Genomic DNA, 12,364 nt, shown 5'->3' on the forward strand with positions numbered 1-12,364 from the left:
CATTTGACATCATTTTAAAACTCAACTAGTCATACTGTGGCACCTTGATTCTCAAACCTTTTTGAGATATGCTGTCGCACAACCTGCTTTGCTTCGACTTGCAGGCAAAAATTAAGAGTTGAGAAAGGAGCCTTTAAGCTGATTATGCCTGTCGAGACACACCAAGAAACAATTGTCCTTCCTACCGCCATGGTGAGCGAGAGCTGCTCCGCGGTTCTGCTGAGATTGTAGTTCTGCGCTTCCAGTCTTTTACATTGACTGTGAAGAATCTGCCTCTCAACATTTCGCTCTGTGTGGGGGGTTGAAAAAACAAACATATTTTACTCCCAAAACACATCAATCAATTCAGAAGTAGCAGATTTCATTTGAAAAATAATACCTTCCATTTTAGATTCGTGGCAAATTGCTGCCAAATGTGCAATAATAGATTTATAATTATAGATCAGATCCAAATGAATTTTTCAGTTCCCCACATTAAATTTAATTTGCTGTCAAATTTGCAGTAAAAATCTGGAGTTGATCCAGGTAGAAAGTATTCAATCTGGTTCAGATCTGGATTCAAATCAGTTTGATACATACTTGAGACCCTTTACATTTCTACGCGAATTTGACAGCTTTAAGTGTTCGATATAATGGTCTAAAAATGTTGCATAAAGCTATGAAAGGATGTATCCAAGGTCAGATCCACATTAAAAAAATAATGAAAATGATATCTATATTTCCATGGATTCAGATATGCAGAGATTAGACAGTCACGTGAAAAATGTAAACTGGATTGTCCCTCGTTGATTTTAATAGCAATTGTAGTCAGATTCTTTGCGAATTGCCGGATCAGATTCCAATGACGCTTGTTTCTACCAAGCACACGTTGCGAAATTCTTTCATCCAAGGTGAATTCCCTACGTTGAACCCACCATCCACATATTCCTGATAGGCTTCGAAAATAGATTCGATGCCCTTCCACTTCCTTGGAGGTTCCTCATCGTCTTCATCCTCCTCCCCAGATGAGTCTTCATGCTCATCCTCAACCACGTCGGTCTGTTGCTCTCCCTGACTGGCTCGAGAGGAACGGGCGCCATGGCCGTTGATGTGCTGAGTGGCGTGGTTGGATTGTGCGGTTTCGTGCGGGGATCGAAGGTCGCGATTCAGCGAGCTGTCAGCCTTCGCCAGGTTTGAGACCCCTGGGGAGTAGAGAGCATCACTCAATGTCAGGCGTTAAACAAGCGGTAAAGAGAACTCCTTACAAGGTTGCTCTGGTGACGAACTTGAAAGCGGCTAAGGGCACAAATGAACGACCGTCTCATTCCTGGGGGAAATTTGTGATCCTCTGAAGTAATTCAAATTTTTAACAAATCAGTAGTGAACATGTGCACTGTACATAATGACATCCTTTTTGTTGTAAATCTCAGAATATTCTTCCTTTTTTGTATTCTTGATTACATGAAGCCATTATTGTACATGTATCCCGCGCGTAAGCAAACTAAAATTGTTTGACTCAAGTAGGTAATGCGGTTCAGATCCAGATTGAACTTGCCTTATCACATTAGCTTTTGTTCAGGCATCAAATTTAAAAGCAATTGACAGATTACAAATTTAAATTGGGAATGCCCTGTGCTTTATTTGAATCTGTATTAATTAAATTTGAATTGAAATTAAGACATTTTTTTTTCTTTACAATATGTTCTATGTGGGGCTGCATAGAGTATATTACGGGAAAACTTTTTTTTTTACTTCCTTTTCATATTTCAGATTCAGTTTTTTGTTGTTGTTGTTTTTTTAACTCTTAAACAAAATAGACTATATGAATGAGCTCTACCTAGTTTATGCTGTTGACATTGCTGCCACTAGATAGCACAAAACATTCACGATTCACTAGAAGTAGGGGTGCGAAACCTTTATGATGTGTGGACTGGAGCACAGCCTGGTGGAAATGCTGAGCAAAGGCATCGGATGTGAAACTCTCCCAGGGCCGGACACGACCATTCACCCCCGTGCCGGCTTCTTTTTTCAGAGGAGCAACTAGGTGACCGTTATGCACCAACTGGGGCTTCTTGTTGGACTGCGGCGCTTCTGGAAATGCCGCTTTGTCACGGTAGGGTGCCAAGGGTGGGGGCTGCTGCCTGAGAATGTCGTTGTGGGGGCCATGCCTCGCTTTATGTAAATGTGGAGGGGAGGGGCTGGCCGAGTCTGGATAAAGGTGCCCATTTGACTGACAGGAAGGCGGGGTTGATGATGACTTCCCTGCAAAGGTAAAATAGATTTTTTAGTAGATTGTTTATTACTTAGGTGACCTAGCTCACAACTCAATACACACAGTATCTGAAAATTCTTTTCCCTTTTGTAATGAATTGAAATTCCATTCATGTGTTCCAGCACCCCAATCAAACACAATTGTTTTGCTTCGTAGTTAAGGAGTTGTGACTAGAAATTCTTATACTTCTGATGATCAATATGTGTGTGCAGCACATTAGGTGGAACTCATAAAATGATTGCAAGCATAGTACGGTCTCACCAGTTGAGGAGGTGGCAGCAGGGGGGCTGCTGCTACTCGGTGGTGTGGAGTTGTATCGGAGTGTGTCCAACGTCACAATCTTCTTCTCAATGGCCCTCAGCAGCTCCTCAGTCTTCTCTTTGTCTATCGTGCAACACAGCATGTCATCCATCCAGCCATCCATCCATCTTAAAGATATGTTTATATTCAAATTCTATACTAAGTCCCCTTATAATGATATACGATAAGTAGCAATTTGAAAGTTGTCGGTTGAAATCCTTACTTTTTAGAAAAAGGTGTTAACGGTCTGGCACATTCACCGTTTGATTGTGATGCCATTTATTGATTTTTTTTTCACTCACCAATTTCAACTGAGCATGTTTTATGAACTTTGAGTGTGAAATAAACAATTTAATGTAACTCGCACACCTCTTCGTTGCTGAGAAGTGACGTGAGAGAGCTTGAAAGCGCGCAAGAAGTCCTTCTTCTCCTGCAGCTCAGGGGCGCCGTCCATCTGCTCGGCCGTGTAAGGCGTCGTCAGTGCAGCGGCGGGCAAAGGCGGAGACTTCCGCTTCCCTCGCAAGGCCGGGGGCGGAGAGGTGCTGCGCTCTCTCATCATTCGCCTCCTTTTCCTCCTCTTGTGTTGCAGGAGCTCATTGCGATGAGCCAATGTAACCAGGCCGCACGTGCGCATGAAGTCCACTTTCTTCAGTGAGGGGTACAAAGAAGAACAGAATGATCATTAAAACATAAAAGAAGAGTATGTAAATAACAAAAAGGTGTTTCTAATGACAGTACAGACTAGTGTTCATGTTGAGGTGCCTTAAAGTGATAGCAGTGACAGCACGAGGTGCCGCAGGTCCTGCATTTACCATCGTCCATACCTAGAACAAACATGGCCGCCTCCAGAGAGGCCACCCCCCATGTAATATAATTTAATGATGACTAGACCTATGATTATATTTAAAACATACTGTTGGTCATTAAGAACGAATTCATTTGCACGTTTTTGAAATTTGAATTCATTTAATTGACTCCTTTTTAATGAAAAACGGTCTCAATCTTACACACGGTCCCTTTAAAGGGGTGTGGCTTAGGGTATCAAACCATCAACTGGAGTTTTTTTGGAAGGTTTTCTGTGCCAAAGTTGTGTCATTTAAAAAATCGCAGCATACCTCCAAATAAAAATTCTCAAAAATATGTATATAAGAATACCAGTGGATACAGAAAAAATATATTCATGTCCTGCCTTCTCAAAATAATTTTAGCGACTTAATTTGGGTGTTCTGTCAGTCACCATATGTTGCTGGCATAGACTAATGAACCAAAAAAACAAGAATTGCAGAGAATAAAGGATATTTTAGATTAACAATAAAGTCAAATACCTCGGAGGATGTATTGAGTTTAAGGGGTGGTTGCTCCGTCACCCTCCTCAGATGAGCTTTCACCTCTTCTTCGTCACTCTCGTCGAATGACTCGTTCAAGTCATAGTAATAACCTACCGAAAAGGAGAAGATGGTCAGTTGTTGTTTGTTAGAACTGTTCCCTATTTATGTCTCTGCCTCTGTTATGCTCACCTCCTTCACGGGCCTCCCTCCTCCTCTGCTCTTCCAGGTCCAGCTTGCTGAGGAGCCGCCGATGTTGCTGGAGCGCCACATCGTACACCAGCGCACTGTCCTTCTGCCGCTCCTTGCCGGCGTTGGGGTCCGACAGGGGCGCCCAGAGCCTCAGATGGAAGTTGTTGGTGTGGCGCCCGCTATCATCCCTCGCTGAGGGAATCCGCTCGGGAGCCTCCTGCCTCCTCCGGACTCCTTCTTCCATCTTCTCCCCCCAGCTCAGTTGGGGTCGGTCAGCCCTGGTCAGGCCGGGAGGGGGGCGAATCGGCGGACTGGGCTTTCGGCGGTCCACGAAAGAAGCGGGGTTCCACAATGTGGTTTGCGGGACTTTAGGAGAGATGAGAGGCGGTGGTGCACCGAGGGAAGGAGGGACATCTTTGGTGCTTTGGTTCATATGGCCTGTTCTGTTTAGATAGACACATGGACAACCTGTTCAGACCAGCGCAGGGCTGCTGTCTTAAACGCTAACAGTGGTTTCTTGACTTACAGTGGCTAAAAAGGAGCTCCTGTTCAATTGACAGGCTTTTGTCATAATTCCTGTCATACGTTTCCCACCAAAAATCTGACCTACAGCATAACTCAGGAGGATTGTACACAAAATGTAGAAAGCATTACACTGGTGCAGGTGACATGACACTGAAAGCTTCTTTTCTGCTGCTGAGTGTGAAGTGCAACCCAGTTCGATACACAGTATGCTTCTAAAATTATAAATGAGCTCAAACTACCTTAAATTATTTTAATACCGATATTTATTTATGTAAAGACACTGATTATATTAATGATTTCTCTGAGTTATTAGGAAACCAGATAAATATCATTATGCATCAAGTTATTATTCATCTCCAAAATTAGCATTTTCAAATGATCCCGTGAGCCAATCTAAAACATAATAAAAACCACAAAGACTTTCAATTTCAAGTGGAGAAAACATGGCACAACAATGACATGACAACAACAATGACATCCCGCTAACACTGATGAAAAGATTCGGGACTAGGGAACATAACATTGAAGCAGCGGCAAGAATTTCTGGCAAGTACTGGCTGTTTAGCACCCATGGCAACAATCTATTATCTAGGCTATTCTCACCTATTGCTGTCTTTCATCCAGGCCTCCTCCCCAGCCCTCTGAGTCATGACGGCAGATGCCAGAGCTCCATGGATGCCACCGCCCCCAGGCACAACGTGGTGCTTGCCCAGGTGAGAAGGCACCAGACTGGGCACCGGGTGGGGGATGGAGCCCCTGGAGGAGTGATGGTTCAAGGGCAGAGGTTTATGTGCAGGAAAAGCTGGGGGCTCTGACTCCTTGCTTTTATCTGGACAGACATTTGAAAAGCAAGTGAACACATTTTAAAGTTGATTTGTCTTATGTTAATATTGAATTTATGTAGCTGTATGTATAACATTGCAGTTCTTAAAGTGCTCCTCAAATCAAAATGAGTTGATGTGTATAAATGAGTTTTTGTAAGTGATGCTTTCACATTTTACCAGCGGAATTTGGTCAACCTCATCCCAGTCCGTGTCAAATGAGTGCAAATATATACGTGTGTGTACCCGGTCTGTTGGGGGTCAGCCTTTCCCCAAGTCTGGCCCTGTCCTCCAGTGAGGGCGCCCTCTGTGGCGGCCTTTGGGCCAGGTATCCGTGGCCCTCCGCCGCCCCGACCATCTGCTGTTGTCTGTCCCTCTGCCTCTCCTTCTGTCTGTCCAGCTCTCGCTCCCTCTCCTCCTCCCTGTCTTTCTCTTGCTGGCGAAGCTCATTCTCCATCTGCAGCCTGTGGGGGAGGTTGACAAGTATGAAGGTGCGCGTGCAAACACACACACGCATGCACGCAGATAAACACATGGGAGAGGAGGAGGGCTGGGTGAGAGATGCAACACCCAGCATGAGGCAGATATTAACCACACACTGGTGAACCTCACACAAACATTTACACACACACAAAATCACACACATACACTCCGCTTACTATGAGGGAAATAATCCATACACAGCATGACTGAGCAAGAACAGATGAACACTTAATGGGAAACCACAGGAGAAGCGCGCACACACCCTCATATGCACACACACATTACAATGCAGTAATGAAAAAAATAGATATGCAGAAGCCATTACAGAAGCAGATGATGAACAGTGTTCTGTTTAAAGATGTCCCCTGTGTATTGTGCTGCACACAAGCACTGTTGTTTTGGAAAAGGCAATCAGGGTGCCCAGCATTATCAAGGGTTTTGTATATTTGTTGCATTAGTTTATGTAAATACATGTTCCTATCTTGAAAAGTATTTTTTTATTTACTATATATATATATATATATATATATATATATATATATATATATATATATATATATATATATATATATATATATATATTTTTTTTTTTTCTCAAGCCAATTAACTTTGCTAAAATCATACTTTTACTGTTTTAAATTAAATAATGACAAAGCATAGATTTTTAAAAATAAATGTACATAATTATAAACAACAATAATAATAGGATGGCACAGTGCTAGACTGGTTAGCATGTCCGCCTCTCATGTGGAGGTCATTGTTTTGATTCCAGCTTTGGCCTTCCGGTGCGATGTTTGCCCATTCTCCCCATGCCCGCATAGGTTTTCTCCAGGCACTCTGATTTTCCTCCCACATTCCCCCAAACATGGTTGAGATGGATGGGTTGATATATGAAATGTTCAAATCCAAATTGAAAATGTTCGGCAAAGTAAACTTGACTGTACTGGACATAATTATTACATTTTGTATGATAAAGATAACAAAAGGATAACATTAAATAATGAGTATTGTATAATTTAGAATGATTTTCCATTATAGCTAATATGCCTATGACCTGGATAACTTGTTTTTTAATTAGTTATTCTTAACTGAGGTATTTTTGTGTTGTAGTCAAGGTATGTGTGTTTGTTGTATTGGCATTGTGGAGGTACAGTATATGTCGAGTGTTCAGAAATTAAAGAGTGGTTCCACTAATAGAGTATTAGTTGGAATAAGTGATGGTAAAATGTTTTATGGCTAGGGGATTTTGGGGTTATTAAAAGGGGGTTGGATCAAATATATTGTACTTCTTCCCACTCCTTTTCAGACATGTGAATAGGACTTGTGGTTTCCTTATTCTATTTTTTTTCTCATTTTGATGGTGTCTGCCTTGCAACTTACGCAAATGTTTTCGTTTTTTATTTGTGTGATCATGTGTTTTCCCACATGTTTCAAATAAATACATAAACTAAACGAAAACCTTCCCTTTTGAAAAAGAGAAATACTGTAGTTTTTGAAAAAAAATAACGTGGCTTTTGAGCACAGTGATGTTTGAATGCAATCCAATGCATTCATCTCATCAATTTGACATTTGACATTTACACTTTGCATGGAGGGCAGCCAAGTGCATTTGTGCGATGTATAGGTAGCACAGCTGGCCGTGTATTAAAAATACCTCAACTACTACATGAGTCCACACTGTAGGAAAAACATATATCATTGGGCAGAAAGGAAGGAAAACAAAGTGGATTCACGTAGAGTATTACCTGTTGGTTAGTATGCTATGATTTAGCTCTCCGGGGTAGCGGGCTCCAGGCAAGTGCAAGTGCAGGCCAGACGGGTGCAGAGGAGGAAAGGCTCCCCCAGCAGGCACAGAGTAGAACTGCGACCGTAGCGCTGATAGACACAAGGATTCCTCCATCCTAAAGATAAGGCAAATGCAAACGTCATGCAGTGCTTGCAAAGCCTTCTCTGCTGGCCTTAACGCCATTAGAAGCACGGACTTAGATTTACAACATTTGTCAGTATTTCTTGCATTAAATTTAATCAACTTATTCTGAATGTTCTATTCCCTTTGTTCTGTAGCTTCAAAACCAGTACCTGTGTGTTATTTTTTTTTTTTCAATGCAATACATTTGCATCATTAGCATATTATTGAAGTCAACTTATTAGGTCTTACAGTGAAATCTAATGACATGTCATTTGCAAAGTAAATTGTACCTAGGTAAAGACAACGGATGGTGCATGAAGGCGGGGTGGTAGTAAGCAGCGGCGGCAGCGGCAGCGGCAGCATGGGCAGCAGCGGCGGAGGGGTCCAGACCAAGAGGCACAGAGGTCAGCCGTAGGTCGTCGGGTGTGGCAAAGGGACGCAGCGCCCTCAGGTAATCCTCGGGGATGGTGCCCGAGGGAACTGCAGGGTGCATCTGCCCAGGTAAACTGCACAGTACATGCTCAATTTAGTCTAAATACTATATAGTAAATTAAACTATAATTTCGTTTGTTCTGATAGGCATTTGATTTTGGATGACCTTTTCTTGTAATTATTATTATCATTCTAGAAGGCAACGAAAAACATTTAGAGGTGTTTTTCTTTTATGGACCCAATGTGTGATTTTCCTCGCTAATCAGATAACAATAATGATAGCATTGATAAAATATATCAGTTGCATATTACAAATATAGAGACATTCATTGATCTATTATTAATATACAACCATCAAATAATAACAGCAAATAGTAATAATATTTATATTAGTAGAATTTAAAATTATTAAAGTTAATTACAGTAATTAAAAAAATGGTATGACATGTATTATGAATATCTTTGAAAATAAATTCAATAAGCCTACTAGTGGAGCTGAACTTAATTTGGGTTTAATCAGAGGCATTGTAAATGGTTGCGGTGGTGTGCTAAAATATGATGTGTAATTTTTAACACATCCCTTTGCCAGTTATAAAAAGATCTACAATTTTGCGAAGTCACGTTATTAAACTATTTTTCTTCATTTGAGTTGTATAGGTCCCATTAACGCTAGAAAAGATTTTGAAATGACTTATCTTGCTCTCATTTGTTTTACTCACAAAAAATGCAACGGGGATGTGTAGACTTTTGATACCCACTGCATTAAAAAAATAAAACATTCCTATTAGTTTTATTATTTTAATATGAATGCATCAACTTGTAGTTCAATGTAGCTGAATTCATTGGAAATAAATATTCCTCCTGAGTTCTTGCCTGAGGCTTTGCATTCGGGGGTCCTGCATGACCGAGCCGGGCGTGAGTCCAAACGGGTGAGCCAGCGGGTGTGTCGAGGGTATGGGCGGGGTCCTCTTGTCGTGCTGCAGATTGTCGGCGGACGCCCGCTCCCTGCCTCCGCTGAGCCTCGGAATGCTCTGCTCTACCTGGACGAGGATGTTTACCACGTTGTAAAGCAAAGGTGGCAAAAGGTACTAAGGCTACATACTGTAAAATAAAAATACTCAAATGAAGTATAGTGTTGATACCAAGTATTTTTTATTTCCTTCCACTGGTAAAGATTGAGCACTAAGAAAGTTGTGCATTAAATCTTTGTGCTTGCACCTTAGGGCTCAGTCAAGTGGAAAAGTGGCTCTGGTATGTCAGAGGGGGTCAAGATCAAAGTGGACGAGCTGATCCTAATATCGGTGTCCACTGCTCACGCCTTCAGTTCACACGCTCACACTCAAAGTGCTTCACTTTGCAGGATTTGCTCGCCACAGTGCTGCATTTCATCTGTGACTGCTCCGTCAGTGGTGTAACTGCAAATTTTCCACTGCATTTTACCCACACAAGCCAATTAGCTGCCAAATATCTTAGTAGAGTAATGACACAATCATTTTATTGTATTTTATTTCAACATGAGAATCAAATATAATAATAAATAATATTATAATTATTATTATAATAATAATAAATACATAGATTTTGTTACATGTTTAAATATTAAATGTGCACTATTTTAGTGGTCCTGTTGTGGTGGGTGGAGCTAAAATGTTGCCAAGTGACACCCTGGGGCATCCGGTATGAATCCATACTCCACTAACAAATAAAAAATCAAACCTTTCTTTGCATCACTGGTAATCCAGAGCAATCGTAACAACCAGGCAAGAAAAATACAGTAGCAGTCACCAGTTTGGAAATATTCAAATGTTCTCAAACACACAAAGAGGTCCAGAAATTCAAGCTAACTTTTGAAAATGAAGCAGTTCCAGCTCATAAAGCATCATCCACATTATAAAGTTGATTGGAAAAAAACCCCACCAAGATGTTCTGGGAAAAAGGTGTCTACTTTGAATTTGGTTAACTCATTCAATGCCAGCTCTCTTTGGACTCTTAAAAACATAAAAATACAAATATACAAATACATCCATCATCCATCCATCCATCCATCCATCCATCCATCTTGACCACACCTGGAATGAAGGAGCCTATCCCAGCTTTGTTTGGGTGGACTGAACCCTGAACTGGTTGCCAGTCAATTACAGCATAATTTCCAATTCAGGAAATGTTCAATCAAAAGTAAATGTTGAAATACAAACACTAAACTACAGGGTGTTTCCAAATTTTTGATGGTACTGTTTTCTGATTAAACTACGGTATTTTAGAGCACCTTGTTGTAAGCTGTTAATGTGGGTATATCATAGTGAGTTTGGCCACAGAAAGGATAAAGAAGGCCGGGGGTTGTAGTTAGTGAACGACTTGACAGCCAGTCCCTGGTGCGGCCGTTTTGGAGTGCCTTGTTGTCTGCAATGAGTGCAGATGTGGTTAGAGGGATAGCAGAAAATTAAGGAGTGACTGTCAGTTCGTGGACTGGGTGAGCCCTATAGTGCGCCTCGATATCACGGCATCAAAAAACTGTATTTACAACCTTGTGTGACGCATTACAGCCACCGAAGGCTTTTAGCAGATATTGTATGTTTTTATGGCTCAAACATGTTGGGACGAGCAGTCAAAAGAAAGATGCATGATGTAGAATCCATTTTTACAGGTTGTAGTTGTGATAGTTGAGTGACTGTTAAAAGTTGAGCAAGGAGAGGCTAAACCGCATTCAGCAGACACCACAGCATATATGATCATCGACAGCTGTACAGGGAATTACAATACACAGTTTTAAGAATAAAATACAAGTATTAAAGAAAAATCACTCTGTGCTTTGCAAAATTCTCAGGTTCTCAATGTTGCAGTAGCAACAGCATGGACTGACAAACCCCAGTCAAAGCCACTAACAAATCCAAAAAAACGCTCAATCCGCTGTACTAAAGTGCAATTTGCATCTGTGCACTTTGCATGATGTTTGAATATATTTGAATGCAGCACTCATGGAAAGCACATTCAAATCGATCCATGAGTAGACTCTCTTCATTCTGCAAAGAACTACAGTGGCAACCACATACAGTACATTATGTGACAGTTAATAAACTATTTATAACCCATCCATTCATTTTCTATAACCGCTTATCCTCACCAGCAGTTTTCGGGCAGCGGGCAGGGAACACCCCGGAATGGTTCCCAGCCAATTGCGGGGAACACAGCGACAAACAACCATTCACACTCCCAATCACACTCAAGGACGATTTGGAGTGTCCAATATACCTAGCATGCACATTTTTGGAATTTGGGAGGAGACCATAATGGCCGGAGAAGACCCACGCAAGCGCGGGGAGAACATGCAAACTCCACACAGGAATGCCTGGGCGAGTGGAAAATTGAACTTGTGACCTCTGAACTGTGAGGCAGATGTGCAAACCGGTCTTCCAGCATGTCGCTCCTAGCCTATTTATTTGTTCCAATTCTATTCTATGTACGACCCCAGTGAGGATAAGCAGGCTCTAGAGAATGGATTTATATATTTGCTATGATGATTTTCATGCTCTCAAGTGATTAAATTCTCCTTTTTGTGTGTAATATATTTTCTAAACTGCCTATCATATTTGGTACAGTTCATTTATTCCAATTTAAATGTAAATTAAATAAACTACATTTACCTGTAATTCAATTATATTTCATTTTATAGATATACTAGAGGTTAAATAATTGATTATGAACATATTTAAATTTTTTATTGCCAAACATTTTCTGTACTGCTTTTTATTACTTCAATTACTGGGCACATGTATTGAATTTTATTAATTTACTTGTCATATTATTTTTCCTCTGCTTATAATCTTCTTGTAAAGTCTGTGTTTCAATGTAATTACCCGTAATTCAATTTCAGTTCATGTAATTTTAATTGATTTATAAGTTGTCAATTTTATGACTTTGTCATTCATTTTCTGTGCTGTTTTTTCTTATCATTTCTTATTCTGTTGCTCAGGTAAATTTAAAATAATTTCAGTGATTTTTCCAAATGAGTGTTTTACTGTTCCTTTGTTTTTGCCATGTAGTTTCAGTTGGCACATCTGCCTCACAGCTCAGAGGTCCCAGGTTTGATTCCAGCTTGCTCCACTCATCCTGTGTGTAGATCGCATGG

At 40.9% G+C, this 12,364-nt stretch overlaps 1 protein-coding gene across 4 annotated transcripts in view; it reads right to left on the reverse strand.

Moving 5' to 3' along the window:
* The window catches only part of LOC148422167 (genetic suppressor element 1-like), a 52,577-nt gene that overhangs the window by 2,652 nt on the left and 37,561 nt on the right, over positions 1-12,364 (reverse strand). For all 4 annotated transcript variants that reach the window (XM_088418358.1, XM_088418357.1, XM_088418360.1 and 1 more), the window contains 12 exons: positions 9,112-9,278; positions 8,097-8,312; positions 7,643-7,798; positions 5,661-5,878; positions 5,197-5,422; positions 4,069-4,511; positions 3,877-3,989; positions 2,921-3,197; positions 2,513-2,635; positions 1,894-2,241; positions 915-1,181; positions 186-289 (listed from right to left, as the gene is read on the reverse strand). In XM_088418358.1, the coding sequence (XP_088274484.1) occupies positions 186-289; positions 915-1,181; positions 1,894-2,241; positions 2,513-2,635; positions 2,921-3,197; positions 3,877-3,989; positions 4,069-4,511; positions 5,197-5,422; positions 5,661-5,878; positions 7,643-7,798; positions 8,097-8,312; positions 9,112-9,278 (2,658 nt within the window). The remainder of the gene's footprint in view (positions 1-185; positions 290-914; positions 1,182-1,893; positions 2,242-2,512; positions 2,636-2,920; positions 3,198-3,876; positions 3,990-4,068; positions 4,512-5,196; positions 5,423-5,660; positions 5,879-7,642; positions 7,799-8,096; positions 8,313-9,111; positions 9,279-12,364) is intronic.

Source organism: Hippichthys cyanospilos, chromosome 6 (assembly GCF_059441005.1).
Source record: "Hippichthys cyanospilos isolate Australia breed blue-spotted pipefish chromosome 6, RoL_Hcya_1.0, whole genome shotgun sequence".
Taxonomy (NCBI): Eukaryota; Metazoa; Chordata; class Actinopteri; order Syngnathiformes; family Syngnathidae; genus Hippichthys; species Hippichthys cyanospilos.